Below are 26,979 nucleotides of genomic sequence, written 5' to 3' on the forward strand. Positions count from 1 at the left end.
GCATGCAAGGGTTTCCACCTACATCCATTAATGTGGAAGAGGATCTTACTCGGCCGTTATCTGGCCTCATTTCTTGTACTTCGATGTGGGAAGGGATGGGTCACTATCCCTTGCATGTCTGACATGCCGTGGCTACCAATCCCCTGCTATTATCACTGCCTAAAGTGTCCGCCGTTGACAAATGTGCAGGTCTGATTATACGCCTACCGTACTTGCGAGGACACCGTTGGCAAGGAGAGCTTTCTCTTTCTCTTTCTCTTTTCCTTTTTTTTTTTTTTTTTCTAATCGAGTTCTCTCGCGCAAACTGTCTCTTGGACCCATTATGGCCATTGCTCGTCTCGTCCCAATTCCCCATCAAGGCGTCTCTTTGAACTGATATCAATCATGGACTCCCGTCGCCTGGCTACTGCTGGCGTAATCGGTATAGTCACGCATGTCTTGTATTTTCGACGGGGGAGCATCATCTCTACCCATGGCGCTGTGTTTCGCTTCATCTATGCCTATTGATGGCCATACCGGCTCTTTTGCACGTCAAACAGACACCACAGGACCCTCTATCACCAACCGAGATCCTCGAACAGACATGCCTGCTCACAGTGACCTACCTAACGGGCCTCTTCAGCTCTCTCCTCTGCTACCGCACCCTCTTCCACCCCTTCGCAGCTTTCCCGGCCCGCGTGCCGCCCGCCTCTGTGTATCCTGGCTCTCCCTCCGCCTCCGCAAAACACCAACCTTCCGGTACTTCCACCAGCTGCACGAGGAGTACGGGCCCATCGTGCGAATCGGCCCCTCCGAGGTCTCCATAATCCACCCGGAAGCCGTGGCGATAGTCCACAGCGCACAATCTCGCTGCACCAAGAACGCCTTCTACGACAACGCACACCCCATGATGTCCCTGCACTCGTGGAGAGACCGGGACTCGCACGACCAGCGCCGGAGAGTCTGGAGCGGCGGCTTCGGAGATCGCGCGCTGCGCGGATATGAGAAGCGGATTCGGGTGTATCGGGAGAAACTATTTCAGAGGCTTCAGGCTGAGACAGCAGGGGCAGGATTAGGATCAGCTTCGAATTCGCCAGTCGATGTCAGCAAGTGGTTTACATACTACAGCTACGATATCATGGGTGACTTAGCCTTTGCGCAGAGCTTCGATATGCTCGACGCGCGGAAGAATCATTGGGCTGTGGATGTGCTGATGAAGGGGTTGACGGGCTATCGGCTGCTGTGGCCCAGCTGGTTCTTTCGGTTGCTTGCTACGATGCCCTCGTTGGGGTTATCGAAGGATTGGCATCGGTTCATTGAGTTTTCGACGGGTACGTTGGTGAAGCGGTTAAACGTACGTCCCTTTTTCCTCCCATCCCTGCTCTCTGACCCACGATCACAATAAAGGTGTATGGATTCTTCTGGAGAGACTGACTGTGTCGCATGCAGGACGAAGTGAAGATTCCCGATGTCTTTACGTCTTTAATAGCGCCGTTAAACGGCCGAAGCCCCTCTGAAGAGGAGAAGAACGTGCTGATGGGAGACGCCATGCTGATTATCACAGCCGGAAGGTCGGTCTACCGTCTCCCATCAAATCTCCCCCAATTTTGTCAAAGAAACCAGCTAAACAAAAATCCCACAGCGACACAACAGCAACAAGCCTAACAGCCATAGTCTACGAACTCGCGCGGCACCCCGACGAAGTGTCAAAGCTTCGCAGTGAGCTAGACCCAATCCCTGTCGAGAGCAACGGCGAGTACCTACACGACAACATCGCGAAGCTCCCGCATCTCAACGGGTTCATCAACGAGACTTTCCGACTGCACCCGCCAATCCCCGCTGCAATTCCGCGCAAGACGCCGCCGGAGGGTATTGTGGTTAGGGATGTGAGGATCCCAGGGGGGATGAATGTTTATACGCCGCAGTGGAGTTTGGGCAGATGTATGTGGTACCCCGCTGTGCTTTCTGATATGCTACTATGCGTCTAACCCTATTCAACCCATCCCATAGCTGAAGCTGCGTACGTTGATCCCTCGACCTTTATTCCCGAACGGTGGTACAAATACCCGAACCTGGTGAGGGACAAATCCGCGTTTGGCCCCTTCGGAATAGGTAAGTGCACTTCTTCGCATCTCACCCTCTACCTTGGGTCTTGTTAGTTTTTCTGTTGTAGTGCTGATAGGGGGCTATCCCAACTCGAACAGGCCCGTACTCATGCATCGGAAAGCCACTTGCCATGTTGAATCTCCGCACTACTGTGGCGCGGTTGGTCATGACATTCGACATGACTTTCCCGACGAATGAGGATGAAACACGGTGGATGGAGGCTGCGGACGATCACTTTGCTATGGGGATTGAGCATATGCCTGTTATTCTTACTAAGCGTGGGTAGATGCTGGGAGGGCCAAGCGTCCAGTGGAAGTAGTGGGCTCTACGGGCTTAAGGAAGAAGTCTGTCTGGTTACGTTTAATCTTGCCTGGCTGTCAGAGGCGGCCATGAGCTGGTTCATACGTCCTGCGAAATTGCCAAACTTTTCCACCGCGATATACTCATACTTGAACAATTTCCTCCATGGATGTGACTAAGGTAACAATCCTTTTGATACGTTATTAACTTTTAAACTTGTTGGTAGTAGTAGTAGTAGTGTACTCTGCCATCTTTTTTGCTTGTGGATAAACCCTCTTAACTGGAGTTAAGGCTTCGTTAAGACTCCCAGAGAAGTGCATAAAGCCTATATAAATCCTGTTAATAGACTCTAAAAGCCTCTCAACTATAGATAGAATAATTTCTATGGTACTGCACAACAAGCTTTATTAACTGTTAAAGCGAGTTTTAAAGGTAGAGAGTGGTAGTACTTAAGGTAGAAGAGAAATTATCTAGTTACTCTTATGACGACTCTCTAACTTCTTGCAGGGGGGATCCTCATCATTAAGCCTTGAATCTGTTGTGCCTCCCCTCTTGCGTGCGCTCAATGCCAGATTCCGTCGAAAACTTGTACCGCCTCTTGAAAAAAATCCGTACATTTATTTCCCTGCTAGGCTAAAGACCTAGTGTCCATTATATGACTGGAATGTTTCGTTGAGCCATAGTCTTATCAACTTCAAATGTTGTCGCCCCTCCTACTTCCCAGGCTAATATTGTTCTAGTCGCGGGGTTATTGAAAGCTGGAGCAACAGGTAAATGAATATGTTATTGTCACAGTCAAATAACTAGGCGGCCATCTAACGACCTGCAGTAAGTCAAGCTGAGGGGAAGAAGGGGCTCACTCTTGTATAAGTTAATACAGACTTGTTTCAGGTAATGTATACATAGCTGGGAGCTTCACCGGCTTGGGGCAGTTATTTGTCCACTTCATCACCTTTTGGTTCCACCATTCGCGAACCTCACCAGACACTTCTAGCGCAACTCTTAGCTACAGTGGCTTTGATGCATCACGACCCAGGTCAGTCTTGAGGTTCGTTGAGACAAGGGCGAGGATTTCCCGGTGCACAATAGGCAGAGATAGTATCTAGCCTGCAAAATTTTGTCTTTCTAACACTATAGAGCACATACCTGCCTCTACTACTCCTTCCTAAGAAGTGTAGTGCAACTATAGAGAAACCCTAGGAGGCTCTTCTTCTCCATGTCTTCTTTATTATGGTGCTTCTATTGAACAAGCATCAAATTGCTCTTCATCTAACATATTGCGGACCCAAAACTCTGCCCACGCTACTACCATGTAACTAACTTTGGCTTCAGCTCACACCATCTTTATCCTATCATGCCTGGTCCATACTCACAGTACCTCTGCTCACCTATGGGAGCATGACAAGAATTACAAGCCTAGGATGTTTTAACCTTGTCTAGTATACTCCCAAAATACAAATGTTTGCTCCTTCGATCATCAAATCTACTTCCTGCTCCCCAGAGCACAAACTATTACAGAATTTCTCCGCTTGGCGACTTCTAGCTTCTATTAAGAGTACCTAACAACTCCCCTATGGGCAGTTTCATTAGTATATTCTGTTCGCGCCCTGTCACCTAGAACTTGCCTATGAGGGAAGGACTTCTTTCAATAGAGTGTCTCATGGAGGCATGTTTGACTACTGCACCAATAGGTAAATGACGAATATCTTCATGGACTCGGTCGATCGCCACCAATATAATCATACTTGGATGATGGACTTCCTAGACGATCTCATCAGTCCACATGCCGGAAGACGTCCGATCGGACGGGACGCTCGCTTATGACGAACTGGAGAGTGTCACTATATATATATATATATACATATTTATGTATGTAGTCTCGTGTAATATCTCATTCCAAGGAGAATGCTGACTGAACCCCGGGATTCGGGTACAAGTCTGTTTTGAGAAGGCCATATCCGCAATTGTGGCAGAGCTCCCCGTTCTGAAGGCTGGTACTGTCATTGTGCCGATAGATCCAACCCAGCTATTGGGATCTTATGGCCATCTGCTATCAATCCCTCAATTTCTCCCCGCGTCCACACTCGATTTTTGCGTGACATGGCCGGCTTCATAGGCCAATGGTAGCTGAAGCGGAGGAGCTAGAGAATGATTCCAATCCCGGACAGATGATGACGATGGATGCTTAGCATTAGACGGAAAGATATGAGGCATTTGCATGTAGAGTGGTATGATTCCCTCAGCACTAGGAAAGTTGGTGTAATGGTGTCAGCCTACAGAGTCACGTGTAGTACATAATCCTCTAATCACCCCGACGACTGAACAAAGAAATAAGACATTAATTATGCTGATTTATCAGACCTAGAACAGCAAATATCTGGCCATAAAAAAATGTCGCCCCACTAAGCTATTAGTGTATTGTACGATGTGTATGGTACTAGTTATCCAGGCTTCTGAGGTTATCTTAAGGTAGTGGACTACTGTACCTGTCCTGAGTCATAGCTGATGTGTTTTGATATTATCTTACGACTAAATTATTAGCGATCCACTAGTTAAAAGTTAAAACCATTTGTTGCGGTGTGGCCCCATGCTGGCGATTACTAAGTGGGTCCACGCCAGCCACCGGGCCAGTCGACCAAGACCACCTGCAAGTAATCCTCCAAGGGTTGAACATTTATCGCCGATTTTGAGCAGTGATCAACGGCTCAGCTGCCAAACACTCAGCAAGCTACCGACAAGTTTCAGCAAGGTTGAGGATTGCCTGAGTGACAGACTGTTGATCAATAGTCGAACTATTTCGCGCATCATCGACCGCTCATCAGTTTTATTGGGCTGGAGACATCAGTTGGCCTGGAAAGGAAGGTTAACAATGATGCGACTAGTGATCCAATTTAGAGTTGTTGAACCATTTATTGTCGCTCATTGGTGTAGCTGATGCTCATGCACCCCTGTCACCTGGTTTACTGGGTTATTTCAAGCCAAAGTGCGCTGAACAAAGTACAACGAGAGTGTCAAGGTATCAACAACGGCAATGTAACTGGTCATCCTAAGCATGTTCATCGATGTCTACGAGTGGTGATTGGGCCGGGGCCAAAGTCATGCACACATTCAGCGCTCGGTTATCTAAGTTCCTCGGATGTCGAATCACTAATTTTCTCTGCTCCTTTGCCAAAAACGTGTGTTGCTGACTTCGACGACGGGTAGCGCAATTACTCTGTCAAGGGGAAGAGTTGTATCAGTTAGCAGAGGACCTCCAACACTAATCGAGTTGCGCAAGAATGCGCATCAGGAAATTGTTGTCCAAGGTATAGCTACTCAGGTTTGTGTTCGCCTATTTATCTCTACAATCACAGCTTCGAGTCGCACACGATAGGCCCCAAAGACCACTGGATATTAAAGTTGAAATTACATGAAGACTGTCAGGTTTGTAATATTGATTAACACGCGGACCCTAACGCCCTTTGACCAAGCAGTTCTAACGACGACATATAGTAAAAGGGCACACGTGTTCTGATACCTTGACCGGACTAGATGCTTCAATTGATGCTCAGTCCAACGTCGAACATCCTTACAGGTTACAGTACAGTGTACGAACATAGCTACTGCATACCCTGTCGTAAGTTGTCAGACAGGGAAAGGGGGTATTTGAGCCGATTACTCTTTTGTTCGAAGGCGTCAATGCCCCCTAGAGCGTCAACGATCTTGAGCAAGTCGGTCAGTTCTGCCCACTGGACGCAAGATAGTTCCAACTTATCGTTATCAAGCTTTGACTACCTAACTTGTCGGCCCTGCTCACCCACCACATAACAACTCCCAATCCTTTCGATGTGATGTAGAACGCCTTTTTCCGGGCAACCTCGGGTTATCGTAGCCGAGGATGATTCACCCCCGTGCGTCGTAGCTGTAGCTCGCTATTATATTTTCGTCTGTATGTTCTTCTGCCCCTGGCCGCGGTAGTGCCTTGTAGTCCCAGACGCCTTTTTGCCAGCTACCTTCGCCTGCACCATGGAATGGTTCTCCTAGGCCATCCGTATCTGTGAATACCCGGCCATAAAGGGGCATGCCAATGACGATCTTACTCCCCATCACACTATGTTTAAGATAGCTCTCGACAGCCTCTTCAGTACTGAACAGAGTCGACCGCTGGCTGGGGCCACTGTACATGCTCGGCTGATGTCCCGCCCACTCTGGGAAAGTACTACCTGCGTAGTCATAAGCCATAAAGTTCCAGAAACCGAAACTGGGGTCCATGTGCTCAATATGAAGGGTGTCGATCCTTTGCGGACCTACAAGTAGAGGCCAGAAACACTTCATGGTCCATGTTATATTACCGTCAACTGTCATCGCATTCTTGCGGGGGCCTGCGACTGTTTTTCTTTGTCTTTCTGGAAGTCACCATAGGCTTCGGATGTCTATCTGACGCTTCGCGGGACTCTTGATACTCAGCCCAGAAGGAGCCCGGGAGTGTGTATCGACCACTATTCCGTCATCACATCCCGCAGAAGGAAATTTCTAATTGCACAATATACTCGACAGCACCAAACGCGCCAAACTACCAGCCCCATCTCTGGATGCCTTTCTCAACAGCGTGATTAACTTAGCTAAGAAAACCCGAGAGCAACCATCCGGACAAGAGATCCTGGGAAAGCTAAACAGCCTACAGCCGATCATAGAAGACATCACCCTCATCAAGAACGCAGTCAACAATGCACTCGCATCCCATGCTCCTGTCGCACCCAATGCAGCCACTCGAATCGCCTCCTGGGCCGATGTAGTCCGGTCAGGCACGCCTTCATACCCGTCAACGCCGAATAGCAGAGCCTCCACGACCGCAAGTGTTAAGGATAGGGAGACCGTAGTGAAACTGGAAGCAAACGCGGCGGCCGTACTCCGCCAGGTATCATCGGAAGACCTCTGCAAACGGGTGAATGATGCGTTAGGATCACGGATAAATCTGCTTGGGAAAGCCCCTAAGGTCATTGCCGCAAAGCAACTGAAGAGCGGGGACGTAGTACTGCATACAGCAACCACGGCCGAAGCTGACACACTGAAGGACACCGAAGAAGAATGGGTCAAAGTCCTCGGAACATCCGCAAGGGTGGTCAGACCCACATACGGGGTGATTGTACACGGAGTGCGCACCAGCAAAGAATCTATCGACACTGACAACCAACAAAGAGCCATTGAGAAAATTGAATCTGAGAATGCGGTGCTCCATGAGGGAGCGAGGGTAACGTACGTAGGTTGGCTAACCAGGGAGGGAAGAAAGAAACAAGCCTCATCCCTTGTCGTGGAGTTTACGACGAAGTACCACGCGAACCGGGCCATCCGGGGAGGGACTGGTGTTGAACGCGATTCACCACGACTGCGTCCTATATGACAAGTCGTGCCGACTCAAGCAGTGCTATAAATGCCATGAATACGGCCACATCGGACCCCAGTGCGATGCCGAAGAGCGATGCGGATACTGCGCAGGAAAGCACAACACCAAAGAATGCATGGTGAAAGAAACCGACCCAAAGCCGGCGCCGTCTTGTATACTGTGCAAAGGACAGCACACGGCATGGAGCAATGCCTGCCCACGGAGAAGGAAGGAAATGGCCAGGATAGAACAGGCCTGACAGAATCGACCTGTCTTCTACTATGAGACGGACGATTCCGGAAGGTCAGCGACGGGAGCCCGCGCAGAAATCCAGACGCGTGCCCCGATACATCCGCCGAGTCCCGTGAGAACACAGAATAACACCAGCACACCAGGGAATTCGCAGGGGAGTGCAGCGAGTGCAGCCTCCAGCCAACTGCATTCGTACGGCCTGCGGACAGGCATACAGCCATCTAAACGGATAACAGGGGAAGAGTGGCAGACGACGCACTCTCGCGCGCCGAGCTCTTTCCGAAAGCTCTGCGAATACTAGAAGAGGGAAGGTAACGACGCACTCTGATAAACCGTCTCCAGGGGAAAACATGCAGCCGATCTCAAACTTCTTCGAAACCACACCCTCCAGTCAGCAATGACCAGGCAACCCACACTATCAATACTACAATACAATGTCATGAAGTCACGAGATTAGGTGATGGCGGCCCTGTTGAGAGACAGAAGGATCATCAGCTGCGATGTGTTAGCAATACAAGAACCCTGGAGAAACCCGTTTATAAATACGACCCACCATCCCATTCCACAACACTTCGAATTAGCATACCACGACCACAAGAAAACGCGGGTCTGCTTCTTTGTGAACAAGAGAATCGAAAGCAGCCGCTGGTCCGCCACGCACCACACCCCGGACCTACGCACGCTACAACTACGCTGGGGCGAAGGAAACGAAGAGATTGTTATCCACAACATATACAATCCTATCCCTACTCTAGAACCGGCAAATAGCACCCTCCCTGTGCTTCGGACAGCGCTGGAGCGATGGCGATAGGCAGAGCAGATCGTCGTGGGAGACTTCAACCTGCATCATCCATACTGGGGTGGCTTAATGGCGCAGAGAGCAGATGCCGAGGCAGAGGAAACACTACGGCTCATTGAGCATTACGACATAGCCCTCCTCTATGAAGCAGGGACTGTCACCTTCCGAAACCGATGCTCAGAATCGACAATCGATCTCTCGCTAGCCACACCTAGACTTCAGGATAGTCTCATCCGGTGTCTGCCACGAGACGACCTAGATCACGACTCGGACCACATCTCTTTGGAGACGATATTGGCAAGGCCAACCCGCGAGCGTACAGTACCCGAGAAGTGGAACTGGGAGCTTGCCGACCAAGAACGACTCCACAGTGTCCTGGCGCAAAATCTGCCGGAATTGACGCCGCTGACCACGGAACAAGACATCGATAACGCCACCAGGGCCATAGTTAATGCCATCCTAGTAGCAGTCAAAGAGTCCACTCCAAGGGCGCGAGTCAGCCCCCGCTCGATACCGGGTTGGACAAGAGAATGTAAAGAGGCGCAGCAGCTCGCCCGACGCCTGAGACGGAGATACCAACGCGAACGAACGCCAGAGGCCTGGGAGGCCTACCGCCAAGCACGGAACCACAAAGCCGGACTCATCAGGAAGACTCTGCGAGATTACCACCGGAAGAGAGTCAAAGAGGCGACGAGTTCCCTAGATAGCCTGTGGAGGATAGCAAGGTGGGCGCGCACCAGAGAGCCGCGAACTACATTGGTACCGCCACTCCAACATCCGGACAGAGGGTTGGAAACAGATGCAACTAAAAAGCTGGAGATGTTCAAACAAGCCTTCTTCCCGCCACCTCCTGAAGCCGATCTGACCGACATCAGAGGCTATGAGTACCCAAGCCCGATACAGCTTCCGCCGATCACGCTGCGGGAGGTGACGGAAACGATCCGGCGTATGCCAGGTAAAAAGGCACCCGGAAAAGATACCATCCCAAGCCACCTGCTACACCGCATTTCACCATGCATCGCGAAACCCCTCCAGCACCTCTACAATGCGTGCCTTCGGCTACACTACTGTCCCCAGCACTTCCGAGAATCTGTCACAGTGACGCTCAGGAAACCCGGGAAGAGCGACTATGGGCAACTAAAGGCGTACCGTCCGGTAGCGCTTCTGAACACCCTACTGGAGTCAATTTTTGGCGAGGCGACTGAGCTATGTGGTTGAGAAACACAACCTTTTACCCCCACAGCACATGGGAGGACGGAGGGGAGTCTTGACGGAGCAGGCCATCCACATTCTTTTGGAGGGAATACACACGACCTGGAAGTTGATGCCATCCCATGTCGCCAGTGTCCTGTTCCTGGACGTCTCGGGTGTGTTCGATCGTGTATCACACGCGCGGCTGCTCCATAACCTACGGAAACCAAAAATCGATCGGGATACCGTGGGATGGATCGCAAGCTTCCTCGGCAATAGAACAACAATCATACGGATGGGAGACATACAGTCCGAGCCGTACACCGTGGCCGTCGGAATTCCACAGGGCTCACCACTTTCGCCCATACTCTATCTCTTCTATAACGCGGATCTCCTGGAGACCGTAGCTGACGATGACATACAAACACCGGGATGGATTGATGACGTCTACTTCTTCACGAGGAGCCCGTCGACGGACCAGAACTGTAGAAATCTAGAACAGGCACATGAGAAAGCGGAAGCGTGGGCAAGGACCCACGGGTCAAAGTTCTCTCCCACGAAATACCAGCTCATGCACTTCACCCGCGCTAGGACAAACTGCAACATGGCGCAAACCATGAGAGTCGCTGGCGAAGAGATCAAACCCGCTAAAACAGCCACGTACCTGGGTATCATGCTCGACCCTGCGCTCCGATGGGAAGACCAGGTCAAACCGGTCGGGAGGAAGGCAACGATCTTCCTCAAACCCCTAAGCACGCTGGCCGGAAGCACATGGGGTGCAGGCCTGATACAACTACGCTGAATCTACCAGTCAGTAATCATTCCAGCGCTCCTCTACGGATGTTCAGCATAGCACGTCCTCAAGCCCAACGGCGCACATCATCAGACACGCCTACGGAACCTAAACAGTATCCACACTCGAGCAATGAAGGCCATTTCTGGCGCATACAGACCAACAGCAACAGCAGCACTGAATATAGAAGCATACCAGCTGCCAATGCAATGGCTGTTGGAAAAACAGATGCTGGAGATACTGCTACAGATTGCGACCAGCAGAGCCAGAGACCAAGTACGGAGCGCACAAGGCGGTGAGGCTATCGGAAAGGGACATATCCAGCCATACTGGCGCTCCCGGGAGTAGAGCCCCCTACAGCGGATCGACGAGCTCGCCACCCGGAGACTTGGGGGGGGCTAACTTCGGAAACCTAGAGTGCATCCAGCCATACATCACGGCACCATACTGGACACCACCAGACGTGACTATCAATGCAAGCGCAGAACAAGCAATCGCGGAGCATGACACCATCGCCGGCCAGAGCCAGTCGGTGGTAGCAGTGTATACAGATGGGAGCGGGATCAACAGCAAAATAGGAGCGGCCGCGGTATGCCCGCAGTACCAGGAAACGCGGGCGGCCTACATGGGCGAATTGTCAGTGACCACAGTGTACACTGCAGAACTGCAAGGGATCTTCCTCGCCCTGATCATCGCCATAAGGCATTGTATCAGTCGAGCAGTCGTATTCACTGATAACCAGGCAGCCCTGCGTGCCATCCAAAATCCAGGGAGGCAGTCTGGACAATACCTCCTAGAGGCGGTCATAGCGGCCCTGGATAGAGCGAGGGAAGGAGGACTCGCCGTGCGTTTTCGGTGGATACCGTCCCACAGCGGCGTCGAAGGTAATGAATTAGTGGACAAAGCTGCAAAGGAAGCTACAGGATGGCGGCAGATCCGTGGACACCGTGGCAAGGTGAAAAAAGTGATGACCGCAGAGACGGCGCCACGGCCAGTTCAACAAAGACTCCTCCGTTCGGCAGTAGAAGTCAGAATCCGGGAAATGACAAACACCCAGTGGGGACAAGATTGGCAAGCAAGCCCGCATGGGCGGACAGTATATGAGTTGATGCCGACCCCAACGAAGAAGGTCCTGAGAATACATCGGGGCCTTCCTCGGGCCCTCGGTACAGTGATAATACAGATGCGCACTGGAAAAATAGGGCTCCGGCATTATCTCTACCAACGAGGAGTGCCGGATATACAGGACGGCGACTGCCGCTGCGGAAGGGCCACCCAGACCGTGCGGCATGTTCTCCTCGCCTGCCCACTCTTCAGAAACCTCCGTCAACAGTATCTGGTGAAGCCGGGTGGAGGATTAGAAGGAGGGGATGTGAGGACGACTCTGAACACGCCCAGGCTTGCGGTCCGGGCAGCCAAATTCATGCTACTAACAGTGCTCCTCAGGCAATTTGGAGCCGTACCACAGGACGAAATAGATGAGGCAATGCACTGAGGTCAATGGGTACATAGAAGCCAAAGAGGGCTTGGGGAACCCTGGGCAGATGTCCAAGTGGAGCCAAGCCCTCGACTAGGCCAATCATCAGAGATGTACATAGGTATTACTAATCGCCCCCACCGCCTTAAAGCGGTGGGACGGTTCCCGCATAGCCATCGACTGTGATAGGCTGGGACGGTCAATGAATAAAACTGGAAACTGGAAACTGGACGCATGGGCCCATCTTGTCAACATGAAAAAGGAGATTTCTCGGGCGTAACCTTTCACGTGACAATTAAAGGGAGAAATTCCCCACAACTACGACCTGCCGTTGTTTGCTTTAAGATTAAACTATTGGTTAATATGTAATAGGGATTGCGTCCACATCAGCAAGACTGCATTTTCCAGCTGATGTATAAACTCCGAGAAGCCTGTGTTCCTTCTTAATCTCAGGGATCTCTATCTCAAGTCTAAAATCAATACTTTCGTCTTCTTCCAACACCAAATTCCTCTTTCGGCATGTCTCCAAGACAGAGTGAAGTTTCAATGGCCTTAGACTCTGTTCGCACTTTGAGCTTTCATTTACATGGCGATCATGAGATGCTGAAAGCCTTGAAAACTCAAGCAGCAGATGTTGCGGATTGGCTTGCTGTCATAGAGCAGCTTGGACCTGTTGCAAGTCTTATTTGTTGTTAAGAGTGGTTACCAGTCCGGCGAATAACCTTTAACATCAAAGCATTATCAGGGATTGATAGGTGTTCTGATAAGCATGATAAATCTTGCTGGTATAGGCTGCAAGAGCTTGGTTATGCGCCTGCACTGTTTTGCATGATTGCTATTAATGGTCTAGCCTCTCTTCCAAGCAATGAATTCAACTCTCTTCTAGCAAATGTTGCGCAGTACATGACGATGCAGGAGATATTGCTAGACTGGATGGGTATGCAAGAGATCAGGGAGCGTCTAGTAAAGTTGCCTAGAGTAACTTCCACAACACCATTTCTTGAGAGTAAGTTACTACCTAGTCATGTCAATAGCAATTATCTTAAGTTCTGACAATTAGGCTACCACTAGGTTGAGATAATGATACTCCATGATAATGGTAACCTTTTACATGATCTTGAAGATCCTTCTTAGGCGGCCAACTGTGGCACTACTGAACTGCCTGCAGCTACTCACACTGCTGCAGTCCACAGCAAGGCGACATCCTTTAATGACCCAGGTAATGCTCAGGACGGAGAAGAAGGCACTTGCTCACCAATGATAAAGCGCAGATAAATCAGGGATAAGCATGCAAGTGCAGGAACAGGAAGCCAGGCTTTCCTGCCAGCTAGGAAAAGAGGTAAGAGATATAGGAATAAATTAGAGAACAGCAACTTGAAGCTAACAAATTCTGTGAGTAGAAATGAAGTATATATTCTTAAATGCCCCAGCTTCTAGTATTTCGCATTTGCCAGAGCCATTCAGAACAGCCGTTGAGAATAGCCAGCAATGGAGGTTAGAGAGGAGTCAAAATTTAGAGATAACATTGTGTTTGGCCAGCCTGTTTCCATGGGACATGACTTAAGACATCTCATTCACCATCTGGTGCGGACACAATGATGGTTATCATCTCAATAGTGTCTTCAGGATGAAGAGAGAAATCACTTCTCATGACTTGAAATAAACTCTGCCACTAATAACATAACAGGTATACCCAGCGGGAACCTCATATTCCATATACTCTCCGATGTCTTCAATGGAAGTTCTCAAATCTTTTATATCTTGGTTGAGAATCGATAAGCGCTCTCCTTTAAAGCAGATTGTTTGGGGTTTGGTATCCAGCAGAAAATGATGACTGGGAATATCTTCTTCATTGCCACTAAGTGCAGCTGTGCCTCTCTATGTAACATCATCAAGAGTTAGTAATGGCTTGGTCTGTGAAGCTAATTCTGCGTCTGACCTCCATAATAGGTTAGGCGCAATAGGATTCGATTCGATTCGAAAGATCGCCTGATGTGATAGATTTCGCACGCAGGCCAGGGTGAATTTTACTCAGAGTCAAGTTAAAAACAGATCAAGTAATATCCAGTAACCATCCTGTTTTAACTGATAAGCTCAGTTCTTGGTGCCTTGACGGAGGAGCAAGGAGGGGCAGAATGGAGGGGGGCACAATATCGGCAGCTCCCGGTCATGTGCAAGGATATGCCACGGAGCATTTGTTGCTTAGTAATTAATTTTGAAATGCTCGCTTGGCCGGCATGTGGACAGGCGCTTCTGGCAGATACAAGTTGGGAGATGAAGTGAGGATCTGTTGATGTTCGAAGATGATCGAATGGAATGGGGGGGCTATCAATCTTTATCGATTCGGACGACGAAAGGTTTGAAGGTAGCTAATAGATGATTTCGTCGGTGATACCTTATAAACACATAGTATTAACTTATGCGGTCTCTGTATGATGGCACTGCTCATATTCCAATGGTATGGTAGTATTTCGATAGAAAACTAAGCATAGAGAAGAGGGGGAAGAAGTATGTACATAGTGGGGAGATACGTAAACAGAGGGTGGAATAGTGCAAATAATCCAAACAGCCCTGGAGAGGTAAGCAGTCAAGATGGGCAGAAAGCTCTGTATAAGGAGGTCCATGGGGAATATGGTGACAGATTATCACATTACCCCCCCTTTAGGTTCCGGATGCCCTCATCTGGGGTTTATCATCATCAGGGTGATCATTAAGGAATACATTGTCTTCAGCTGCTCATAGCCATTCTGGTAGGCGCATCAGCGGGCCTGGCATGGCTGGATATTGGGTGTGGAAGTCACAGAGCAACATTAGGGAGTTCCTAAAATTTCAGGCTGGATACCAGGCAAGATTAATATCATGACTAAGCCATCTTACCCAGTACTGGAGCTTGTAATAGTGGAGTTAGGACACTAGTATCTCATTAACCTCCTATTTATCTTTACTGTTAACTTCTAGTGAGGGAGCCAGTGTCACGGGCTAGAAGCCGGTTCAACCTATGACCTAGGTTTGGACGGTAAGAAATCGCTAGGAAGTCTAACTAGGGGCGCATCATGGCCAGACATCAAAAGGGAAGGCTTGGGTCACATGATAGCGCGGGTTATTATATTGGTTAGTACAAAAGTTATGTGACTGACAGCTGGTGTCTAGTTTAGATAAGACCTTGTGAGGGCTGTTGAACAGCATGAGCACCCAGTGGGCCCTGCCTGCTACACTACCCCTCCTTCCCCTGTTGGGGTTGTTGCTGCTCCTCCTACTTATCCAGCACAGCAGTATCAGCAAGGTGAGCTGCCGGCTCCTATGTGGGGCGTTTATACCCTACCTATTTAATAAGATACTCACGGTGGTGGCCTCAGCTAATATGTCTCTTATATTCATCTAGCACCCTCTCCACATAATATTCATCCTCACTGTTGACTAGCATTATAGGTGGCTGGTAGTCGCCATTCAGCTGGCTCAGGAAGGGGTTATCTGCAGTGGGATATAGTAGGCTAACATGGAACACATTATGGATTCCTAGTAGTATATCTAGCTAATATGTGTGAGATCCAACAGCCTTAAGGACTGTAAACTTCCTATACTGCGTGTTGAGCTTCCTACTTGGCTGGTCTGTCCATATATTATGCAGGTCTAGCCATACTTTCAAACTAACAGTGTATCTGGGGCTGGCTTTATGAGAGTGATTTGAATATTCCTCCTAATGTTGCTGTGTAGCAGCTAGCTCTGACTGTGCTATCTCTGTGGCTGCCTTTATCTTTATGACTATAGCTTTAGCTCTCTCTTATGGGGTTTAGGCTGTGTTAGTAATAGCAGCCTCTTAGTTAAGTTCCTTAATGTCAAGTGGTTTAAGGTTGTACCCATGGTCTAGGAAGAATAGGCTTATTCTAGTGCTCATAGCATCCCTGCCATTAATTGTGAGCTGAGCTATCAGTAGTAATAACTTCTAATTAGATTGCACATAGTTGTAGAAGTTCCACAGGTATGCTTCTAGCATTGCATTTATCCACTTAACTTAGCTGTCTGTTTGTGGGTGGAAGGCAGTGGATAGCTATCACTATATACCTAAGTGGCTGCAGAAGTGGCCCCAGAACTAACTAATAAACTATAGGCTATAATCTGATGTGATTGCACTTAGTATGCCATGGTAGCTAATGAACTAGTTAATTAATAGCTATGCTATAGTCTTAGTATTAGTTTATTCATAGGGTACTAGTATCACCCCCTTCCCTAATCTATTAGCTATCACCATAATGTCTTTGCAATTACTAGAGCTGGGTAGCTTAGTGATGAAGTTAATAGCTATCTCATGCTATTTACAGTCTGGGATTAGTAATAGCTTTAGTAAGCCTTAGTGCTATTCACACTATACATAGTTAGCTCTGCACTTATTATAATTCTTGACAAACCTCTGTACATCTGTAGAAAGCTCTGGCTAGTAAAAGTCTTATACTATTATTATATATAGTATATTCTTCCTGGGGTGCCCTATAAGCACTAAATTATATATCTCTTGTAGGATCCTTGTCTGCAGCAGCTCTGAGTCAGGGGCCCACTTGCGACCCTAATATAGTAGGTGGCTGTCTGGAGAAGTTAAATACTTAGTAATAGATATATACACACACAGTTTAGTGGGGAATCTTATCACCCCTGCTTATACTGACTAGATTATCTCCTATAGGTGCCTGTCTCCTTGCGTGGCCTCCCTCCATTACTTATATAGTGGTGGGGCGCGGCTAAGGATGGGGTTATATGATAGTAAGGATTATTATATTAATTAATATAATGCACTAAACTCATGTCTAGCCTAGGCATGACCTTATAGATGCTTAATATGTGTGTGCAGGCCTGGTCTATAATAATTTTAGGAGGGATTAGGTAGAGCTCTCATGCCTTAAGCCTGTTATCCTTAGCATCTTATAGTGTATCCTGTTCCCTTTATAATAATGTATTGGGGTGTGCAGCCAGCTTCCTAGGTTAGTAGTGCATCTTATAGTTGAACTGGCTTAGCATATATAACCACCTCATCTGCTATTTATTAAGCTGTTAGACTGTCTTAAAGTATTCCAGGTTGCAGTGGTTAGTGATAAGCTTAAACTATGGTAAGCTAATTAGTTCTGGCTCCTATTCCTTAAGTATATTAATAATTGCAAGCAGCTCCTTATTATGAATTTTATAGTTGCACTCTACAGGGGAATTCTTCCTTAAGAAGTAGGCACAGGGCTATAGTACTCTATTATTATTATACTATAATAGTGTTCCTCTAGTGGCCTAGTTCAAGGCATCTATCTTAATAACTATCTCCCAGTCATAGTCAAACTGCATAAGAATTAGTGCAGTGGTGAACATCTCTTTCAGTTATTTAAACTAACTAGTGTGTTCCCCTGTCCATGAGAATAGGGTCCCCTTCTATGTGAGTGCTGTTAATGGGTGTACTATGTTAGAGAAGTTCCTTATGAAGTATTAGTAGAAGTTTATAAAGCTAAGGAATAACTATACACCCCTAGTTAATATAGGGGCCTGCTATTCTAGTATTGCCTTTACCTTATTAGGGTCTATGCGCACACCTTTCCTAGCTTTAATAATGAACCTAAGGTACTTCATGCTCTTAACCTTAAACTTATACTTATTAATATTAAGCTATAACCCAGTGGCTTATAACTATTGTAGTACTTAATATACATAGTTATAGTGTTTTGCTAGTGACCTATTAGTAAAAATGAGTATGTCATCAATGTATATAGAGGTGAATTCATCCAGGAAGTCTCAGAGGGTCTAGTTAATATACTATTAGAAGGTACTTAGTGCATTTACTAGGCTAAAGGGGGTCACTAACCATTTATATAGGCCAAATTATATATAGAAGGCTGTCAGCCACTTATCTCCCAGAGCAATATAAATCTTATGAAATGTGGTAATCACATCTAACTTAGTAAACTACTTTGCCTTTAATATGCGCTCTAAGGTCTTATTAATTAGGGGTAGTGGGTATTAATCTTTCTTTATAATTATATTCAGTGCATGGTAGTCCACGCAGAATTATAGCCCCTTGCCTGGTTTATGGGCGAACAGCACTAGAGCAGTGGTAGAAGAACTACTAATATGGATGAAGTTCTTCTCTAGTAGCTCTATTAGCATCTTCTATAGGATAAGCAGTTCACCGCGTGATATAGAATATAGGGGGCCCTATAGGGGTTCTGCTAGCTTCCCATCTTCACCCTTAGTTAACTTAATACAGTGATTAACCCCATGGCAGTGTAGGGGTAGTTCATCAGCCTTCCTTTAGTTAAATACTCCTAGGAACTCATGATAGCATACTGATAGCTTATTAGCAGGGTTCATATGCTTCTTTACTTATAAGGCCTTCTTAATATCCTTAAGGCTAGCAGTAAAAATCTATATTACTTTATTCCTCCACCTCTAATAATTCCACACTGTGAACCCCTGGGCGTTGACATATCAGACTACTAATTTCAGCTCATCTTCTATACATCCTATAGTTGACCTATTAGCTAGGCGTAGTCACAGCCTCTTAGGTTCAACCTTCACTCCCTGATGCTTCATCCAGGGTGTACCTAGTATCAGGTCAGTTCCCTCACCTAGCTCAGGTGCCATATATGCATAAATCATGGGCTGGTAGTTGCCCCTAACATCTAGGGAGAATATAGTAATCTTTATAATAATACTACCCATGGCGCCTGTGTAGTTCTCTAGCTAGATTAGCTTAATATCTTACTACTTAAGTTTCAGCTTCTGTGCAAAGTGTTCGGCTATGACTGCATAAGATGTACACCTAGTATTAGGTAAGACCTAGTAATTATGCTCCTTATTAACTATCATGGATACATTAAATTCTGGGGTGTTAAACTTAATAAATTATCAGAACTGTTAATAACCTGTAAGTACATCTTTCTCTAGACATAGTTGCTAGCTTGACAGCTGTATTAACTGTTTAACTGGCCCCTGTGAGAGTCTTTTTATAGGAGTAAGTTGTTTTCTAGCTCACTAGGCTTGCTTACTAGTATTATAGCCTCTAGCTCCTTATTATTAAGTATGGGTCCCACTACACAGGATATACAGGGTTGGTCCTACGGCGGGACAGTGCTAAGGTAAGGGCAACTCTTAATTATATAGCCTGAGGCGCTGTAATATAGGCACCTGCCCTTAGTGTGTTAGCGCGCCCATTCTGCCTCATTAACCCATCTAGCACAGCGACGGGCACTGGCCAGCTTTATAGATGTTAGCTCCCAATCCATGGAGTTACTGGCACCTGTGGCTGCTGCTATAGGGGCTACTAGGACTGTGGGAATATAGGCTGGGTAGTTATAGCCTATAATTAGTGCACCTCTCCCTTGCCATCTTGCTTATGCTGCTCCATGTGTGTGATTAGCTTTAATTCAGTCTGTAATCATCTGCAGCTACTGATAATACTTCTTAAAGCTTAGGTCTTTCACAAAATTAAAGAGCTGCACCTTTATTTCCTGGTTAAATGTGCTATCCATAAAGCTTTACTTTATATTATCAGACTAATCATAACCTCCTGCCTCCATTAGTAGCTAGTTAAAGTCTGCTAGTATCTTACTAAATAGGTAGTTACCTTAATGTAAGTTACATAGTTCCTCCATGGCCTTCTCCACGTGGTTCTTATCTCAGAATATGAGGTTAAGTTAGTTCAGCATGCTAATTAATGTATCCCTAGTGGCTGTAGAAGGGTCTTAACCATATCAGTCCATCCAGGGGGTCATTGCAGCGGCTATGTTCCCTTAGAGTCTGCTAAAGGCATACCACATGCAGCTATAGGCAGAGCTAATGGCTGCTTAGTTGATCTGTAGCTTCACTGCTAGCTTAGAGTGGAAGGTGTAGTATGCTATTTTATTAACACTATTATATATTTCTATATCTAGTAGAACTGGCTTTAGCCTCTTTGTTCCATTGTCCGTAGGTGTGGCAGCAGGGGTAGGCACTGTAGGGGTTTCCTAAAGTGCAGGTGTTGATACCGCAGGGATGGCAGCGGCCTGCTTCTCCTCCATCTATTCTATCTGGCTAGCCAGCCTTTCTAGCTACTAGGCTATCTGGGCCAGGAGGTCCATTTACACGCCACCAGGGGCTTGTAGTTACTCTCTACTGGGTTCTTCTGTGGGCATTGATTCCAATGCGTTGTTATAGCTCATAGTCTGTCTGTCTTGCTGGTTCGGCTGTCTTGCTGGTTCGGCTGTCTCACTGGTTCGGCTGTCTCGCTGGTTCGGCTGTCTCACTGGTTCAGCTGTCTTGCTGGTTCGGCTGTCTTGCTGGTTTGGCTGTCTCACTGGTTTGGCTGTCTCTTTCTTCTCCTAACTATCTTAGGACAAGAGCGATTTCTAATGTCACGGGCTAGAAGCCGGTTCAACCTATGACCTAGGTTTGGACAGTAAGAAATCGCTAGGAAGTCTAACTAGGGGCGCATCATGGCCGGACATTAAAAGGGAAGGCTTGGGTCATGTGATAGCATGGGTTATTACATTGGTTAGTACAAAAGTCACGTGACTGACAGCTGGTGTCCAGTTTAGATAAGACCTCACAAGGGCTGTTGAACAGCATGAGCACCCAGCAGGCCCTGCCCGCTACAGCCAGGTCCTAGAGCTGGCTAGGTAGAGGAGGTGTAGATAAGGCTTTATAAAGCTTCTCAGGCGTGAAGATGGGGTGGACTTTTATAGAATCTAGGAGATCTAGTTAGAAGGCATTCCCCTCTTACTTCATAATTTAGTATGGTCCAGCAAGCTGGTCAGTAAGCTTCCAACTAGGATGGTCAAGCTTCTAATCTAATATAGTAATAAAGATATAATTATTAATATCAAAGTTAACAGCATAGTGATGCTTATTAGCCTATTACTTCTATTAATATTAAGTAGCTTCTATACCTCTATAAGCATATGACCAGATCTCCTCTATGCATCTAGCCATCTGCTGTGCTTACTTATAATTAACATTAAGGTCTGACAGCCCAGTAGCTGCTGACTAGTTAAAGGATATGTATGGTTTAAAGCCTCTCTTAATAAAGAAGGGTAATATCCTAGTAGATTTGCTTAGAAGTGCTGCAGCAGTAAAATTTAGTATAGATATGTCACGGGCTAGAAGCCGGTTCAACCTATGACCTAGGTTTGGACGGTAAGAAATCGCTAGGAAGTCTAACTAGGGGCGCATCATGGCCGGACATCAAAAGGGAAGGCTTAGGTCATGTGATAGCGCGGGTTATTACATTAGTTAGTACAAAAGTCACATGACTGACAGCTGGTGTCCAGTTTAGATAAGACCTCACAAGGGCTGTTGAATAGTATGAGCACCCAGCAGGCCCTACCCACTACACTACCTCTCCTTCCCCTGTTGGGGTCATTGCTGCTCCTCCCACTCATCCAGCACAGTGGTATCAGCAAGGTGAGCTACTGGCTCCTACATAGGGCATTCATACCCTACCCATTTAATAAGATACTCATGGCAGCAGCCTTAGCCAATGCATCTCTTACATTCATCCAGCACCCTCTCCACATAATATTCATCCTTGCTGTTGACTAGCATTGCAGGTGGCTGGTAGTTGCCATTTAGCTGGCTTAGGAAGGGGTCATCCGCAGCAGGATGCAGTAGGCTAACATAGAACACATTATAGATTCCTAGTAGTGTATCTAGCTGATATGCGTGAGATCTAATAGCCTTAAGGACTGTAAACTTCCCATGCTGTGTATTAAGCTTCCTGCTTGGCCAGTCTATCCATATATTATGCAGGTCTAGCCATACTTTCAAACTAACAGTGTATCTGGGGCTGGCTTTATAAGAGTAATTTAAATATTCCTCCTGACATTGCTGTGTAGTAGCTAGCTCTGACTATGCTATCTCTATAGCTGCCTTTATCTTTATGACTGTAGCTTTAGCTCTCTCTTATAGGGTTCAGGCCATATTAGTAATAGCAGCCTCTTGGTCAAGTTCCTTAATGTTAAGTGGTTTAAGATTGTACCCATAGTCTAGGAAGAATAGGCTTATTCTAGTGCTCACAGCATCCCTGCCATTGATTGTGAGCTGAGCTATTAATAGTAATGACTTCTAATTAGATTGTATGTAGTTGCAGAAGTTCTATAGGTATGCTTCTAGTATTGTATTCATCCACTTAACTTAGCTGTCTGTTTGTGGGTGGAAGGCAGTAGATAGCTGTTATTATATACCCAAGTAGCTGCAGAAGTGGCCCTAGAACTAACTAACAAACTATGGGCTATGATCTGATGTGATTACACTTGGTACGCCATGGTAGCTAATAAACTGGTTAATTAATAGCTGTGCTACAGTCTCAGTGTTAGTCTATTCACAGGGTACTAGTATCACCCCCTTCCCTAATCTATCAGCTATCACTATAACATCTTTGCAATCGCCAGAGCTGGGTAGCTTGGTGATGAAGTTGATAGCTATCTCGCGCTATTTATAGTCTAGGATTGGTAATGGCTTTAGCAAGCCTTGGTGCTGTTCATGCCATACATAGTTAGCTCCGCACTTATTACAATTCTTGACAAACCTCTGTACATCTATAGAAAGCTCTGGCTAGTAAAAGTTCTGTGCTATTATTATGTACAGCATATTCTTCCTAGGGTGCCCTGTAAGCACTAAATCATGCGTCTCTTGCAGGATCCTTGTCTGTAGCAGCTCTGAGTTAGGGGCCCACTTGCGACCCTAATACAGTAGGTGGCTGTCTGGAGAAGTTAAACACTTAGTAATAGATATATACACACGCAGTTCAGTGGGGAATCTTGTCACCCCTGCTTATACTAACTAGATCATCTCCTGTAGGTGCCTATCTCCTTGCGTGGCCTCCCTCCATTGCTTGTGTAGTGGTGGGGCGCGGCTAAGGATGGGGTCATATGATAGTAAGGATTATTATATTAATTAGTATAATGCACTGAACTCGTGTCCAGCCCAGGTGTGACCTTATAGATGCTTAATATGTGCGTGTAGGCCTGGTCTATAATAATTTTAGGAGGGATTAGGCAGAGCTCTTATGCCTTAAGCCTGTCATCCTCAGCATCTTATGGTGTATCCTGTTCCCTTTATGATAATATATTGGGGCGTGCAGCTAGCTTCCTAGGTTAGTAGTGCATCTTGTAGTTGAACTGGCTTAGCATATATAACCACCTCATCTACTATTTATTAAGCTATTAGACTATCTTAAAGTATTCCAGGTTGCAGTGGTTAGTGATGAGCTTAAACTATGGTAAGCTAATTAGTTCTAGCTCCTATTCCTTAAGTGTATTAATAATTGCAAGCAGCTCCTTATCATGAATTTTATAGTTGCACTCCATGGGGGAATTCTTCCTTAAGAAGTAGGTGTAGGGCCGCAGCACTCTATTATTATCATACTATAATAGTGTTCCTCCAGTGGCCCAGTTTAAGGCATCTATCTCAACAACTGTCTCTCAGTTATAGTTAAACTGCATAAGAATTAGCGCAGTGGTGAACATCTCCTTTAGTTATTTAAACTAACTAGTATATTCCCCTATCCATGAGAATGGGGTCCCCTTCTATATAAGCACTGTTAATAGGTATACTATGTCAGAGAAGTTCCTTATAAAGCGTTAGTAGAAGTTTGTAAAGCCAAGGAATGACTATACATCCCTAGTTAATATAGGGGCCTGCTATTCTAGTATTGCCTTTATCTTGTTAGGGTCCATGCGCACACCTTTCCCAGCTTTAATAATAAACCCAAGGTACTTCATGCTCTTAACCTCAAACTCACACTTATTAATATTAAGCTATAACCCAGCGGCTTATAACCATTATAGTACTTAATATACATAGTCATGGTGTTTCGCCAGTGACCTATTAGTAAAAATAAGTATGTTATTAATATACGCGGAGGTGAATTCATCCAGGAAGTCTTAGAGGGTCTAGTTAATATACTATTAGAAGGTACTTAGTGCGTTTGCTAGGCCAAAGGGGTCACCAACTATTTATACAGGCCAAATTATGTGCAGAAGGCTATCAGCCACTCATCTCCTAGAGTAATGTAAATCTTATAAAATATAGCAATCATGTCTAACTTAGTAAACTACTTTGCCTTTGATATGCGCTCTAAGGTCTTATTAATTAGGGGTAGTAGGTATTAATCTTTCTTTGTAATTGCATTTAGTGTGTGGTAGTCCATACAGAATTATAGCCCCCTGCCTGGCTTATGGGTGAACAGCACTGGAGCAGCAGCAGAAGAACTACTAACATAGATAAAGTTCTTCTCCAGTAGCTCTATTAGCATCTTCTGTAGGACAAGTAGTTTACTGCATGATATAGAATATAGGGGCCCCATGGGGGTTCTGCTGGCTTCCCATCTTTGCCCTTAGTCAACTTAATGCGGTGATCAACCCCATGGTGGTGCAGGGGCAGTTTATCAGCCTTCCTTTAGTTAAATACTCCTAGGAACTCATGATAGCGCACTGGTAGCTTATTAGCAGGGTTTATATGCTTCTTCACTTATAAGGCCTTCTTAATGTCCTTAAGGCTAGCAGCAAAAATCCATATTACTTTATTCCTCTGCCTCTGATGATTCCACACTGCAAACCCCTGGGCGTTGACATGTTGGACTACTAATTTCAGCTTATCTTCTATACATCCTATAGTTGACCCATCAGCTAGGCATAGTCACAGCCCCTCAGGTTCAACCTTCACTCCCTGATGCTTCATCCAAGGTGTACCCAGTATCAGGTTAGTTCCCTTGCCTAGCTTAGGTGCCACATATGCATAAATCATGGGCTGGTAGTTGCCCCTAACATCCAGGGAGAATGTAGTAATCTTTATAATAATACTACCCATAGCACCTATATAGTTCTCTAGCTGGATTAGCTTGATATCTTACTACTTAAGTTTCAGCTTCTGCGCAAAGCATTCAGCCATGACTGCATAAGATATACACCCAGTGTTGGGTAAGACCCGGCAATTATACTCCTTATTGACTATCGCGGATATATTAAATTCTGGGGCATTAAACTTAATAAATTATTGAAACCATTGATAACCTGTAAGTACATCTTTCTCTAGACATAATCACTAGCTTGACAGCTACATTAACTGTTCAACTGGCCCCTATGAGAGTCTTTTCACAGGAGCAAGTTGTTTTCTAGCTCACTGGGCTTGCTTACTGGTATTATGGCCTCTAGCTCCTTGTTATTAAGCATGGGTCCCACTACACAGGATACATAGGGTTGGTCCTGCAGTGGGATAGTGCTGAGGTAAGGGCAACTCTTAATCATGTGGCCTGAGGCGCCGCAATATAGGCACCTGCCCTTAGTGTGTTAGCATGCCTGTTCCGCCTCATCAACCCATCTAGCACGGCGACGGGCACTGGCCAGCTTTATAGATATTAGCTCCCAATCCATGGAGTCACTGGCGCCTGTGGCTGCTGCTATAGGGGCTGCTAGGACTGTGGGAATGTAGGCTGGGCGGTTGTAGCCCATAATTAGTGCACCTCTCCCTTACTATCTTGCTCATGCTGCTCCACGTGTGTGATCAGCTTTAATTCAGTCTGCAATCATCTGCAGCTGCTAATAATACTTCTCAAAGCTTAGGTCTTTCACAAAATTAAAGAGCTGCACCTTCATTTCCTGGTTGAGTGTACTATTCATAAAGCTTTGCTTTATATTATTAGACTAATCATAACCTCCTGCCTCTATTAGTAGCTAGTTAAAGTCTGCTAGTATCTCACTAAACAGGCAGTTACCCTGACATAAGTTGTGTAGTTCCTCTATGGCCTTCTCCACGCGGTTCTTATCTCAGAATATAAGGTTAAGTTAGTTCAGCATGCTGATTAATATATCCCTAGTGGCTGTAGAAGGGTCTTGACCATATCAGTCCATCCAGGGGGTTATTACAGCAGCCACATTCCCTTAGAGTCTGCTAAAGGCATACCACATGCAGCTATAGGCAGAGCTAATAGCTGCTTAGTTAATCTATAGCTTTGCTGCTAGCTTAGAGCGGAAGGTATAGTATGCTGTTTTATTAACACCATTATACATTTCTACATCTAGTAGAACTAGCTTTGGCCTCTTTATTCCATCGTCCATAGGTGTGGCAGCGGGGGTAGGTACTGTAGGGGTTTCCTAAAGTGCAGGTGTTAATACCATAGGGATGGCGGCGGCCTGCTTCTCCTCCATCTATTCTATCCAGCTAGCCAGCCTTTCTAGCTGCCGGGCCATCTGGGCTAGGAGGTCCATTTACACACCACCAGGGGCTCACAGTTGCTCTCTACTAGGTTCTTCTGTGGGCATTGATTCTAATGCGTTGTTATAGCTCATAGTCTGTCTGTCTCGCTGGTTCGGCTGTCTCGCTGGTTCGGCTGTCTCACTGGTTCGGCTGTCTCGCTAGTTCAGCTGTCTCACTGGTTCGGCTGTCTTGCTGGTTCGGCTGTCTTACTAGTTCAGCTGTCTCACTGGTTCGGCTGTCTCTTTCTTCTCCTAACTATCTTAGGACGAGAGCGATTTCTAATGTCACGGGCTAGAAGCCGGTTCAACCTATGACCTAGGTTTGGACGGTAAGAAATCACTAGGAAGTCTAACTAGGGGCGCATCATGGCCGGACATCAAAAGGGAAGGCTTGGGTCACGTGATAGCGCGGGTTATTACATTGGTTAGTATAAAAGTCACGTGACTGACAGCTGGTGTCCAGTTTGGATAAGACCTCGCGAGGGCTGTTGAACAGCATGAGCACCCAGCGGGCCCTGCCCG

At 46.5% G+C, this 26,979-nt stretch overlaps 3 protein-coding genes across 3 annotated transcripts; all 3 read left to right on the forward strand.

Moving 5' to 3' along the window:
• Nucleotides 1-384: 384 nt before the first annotated feature.
• ftmC (cytochrome P450 monooxygenase ftmC) lies at nucleotides 385-2,547 on the forward strand (the record flags this gene model as incomplete). Its single annotated transcript, XM_024831713.1, has 7 exons — nucleotides 385-435; nucleotides 459-596; nucleotides 623-1,333; nucleotides 1,429-1,550; nucleotides 1,622-1,920; nucleotides 1,990-2,091; nucleotides 2,184-2,547. 7 exons carry the CDS (start codon nucleotides 385-387, stop codon nucleotides 2,369-2,371), a joined length of 1,611 nt encoding a protein of 536 aa, XP_024683415.1. The 3' UTR covers nucleotides 2,372-2,547.
• Nucleotides 2,548-6,477: 3,930 nt separating this feature from the next.
• P174DRAFT_502333 (uncharacterized protein) lies at nucleotides 6,478-7,928 on the forward strand (the record flags this gene model as incomplete). The annotated part of the gene is made up of 3 exons (XM_024831088.1): nucleotides 6,478-6,677; nucleotides 6,922-7,620; nucleotides 7,770-7,928. The coding sequence occupies 3 exons, from the start codon at nucleotides 6,478-6,480 to the stop codon at nucleotides 7,888-7,890; spliced, it is 1,020 nt and encodes a 339-aa protein (XP_024683416.1). The 3' UTR covers nucleotides 7,891-7,928.
• Nucleotides 7,929-12,805: 4,877 nt separating this feature from the next.
• On the forward strand, nucleotides 12,806-13,922 carry P174DRAFT_510753 (uncharacterized protein; the record flags this gene model as incomplete). The annotated part of the gene is made up of 4 exons (XM_024831714.1): nucleotides 12,806-12,892; nucleotides 12,959-13,265; nucleotides 13,660-13,788; nucleotides 13,825-13,922. The coding sequence occupies 4 exons, from the start codon at nucleotides 12,806-12,808 to the stop codon at nucleotides 13,920-13,922; spliced, it is 621 nt and encodes a 206-aa protein (XP_024683417.1).
• Between the last annotated feature and the right edge of the window lie 13,057 nt (nucleotides 13,923-26,979).

Source organism: Aspergillus novofumigatus, assembly GCF_002847465.1.
Source record: "Aspergillus novofumigatus IBT 16806 chromosome Unknown P174scaffold_3, whole genome shotgun sequence".
Classification (NCBI taxonomy): domain Eukaryota; kingdom Fungi; phylum Ascomycota; class Eurotiomycetes; order Eurotiales; family Aspergillaceae; genus Aspergillus; species Aspergillus novofumigatus.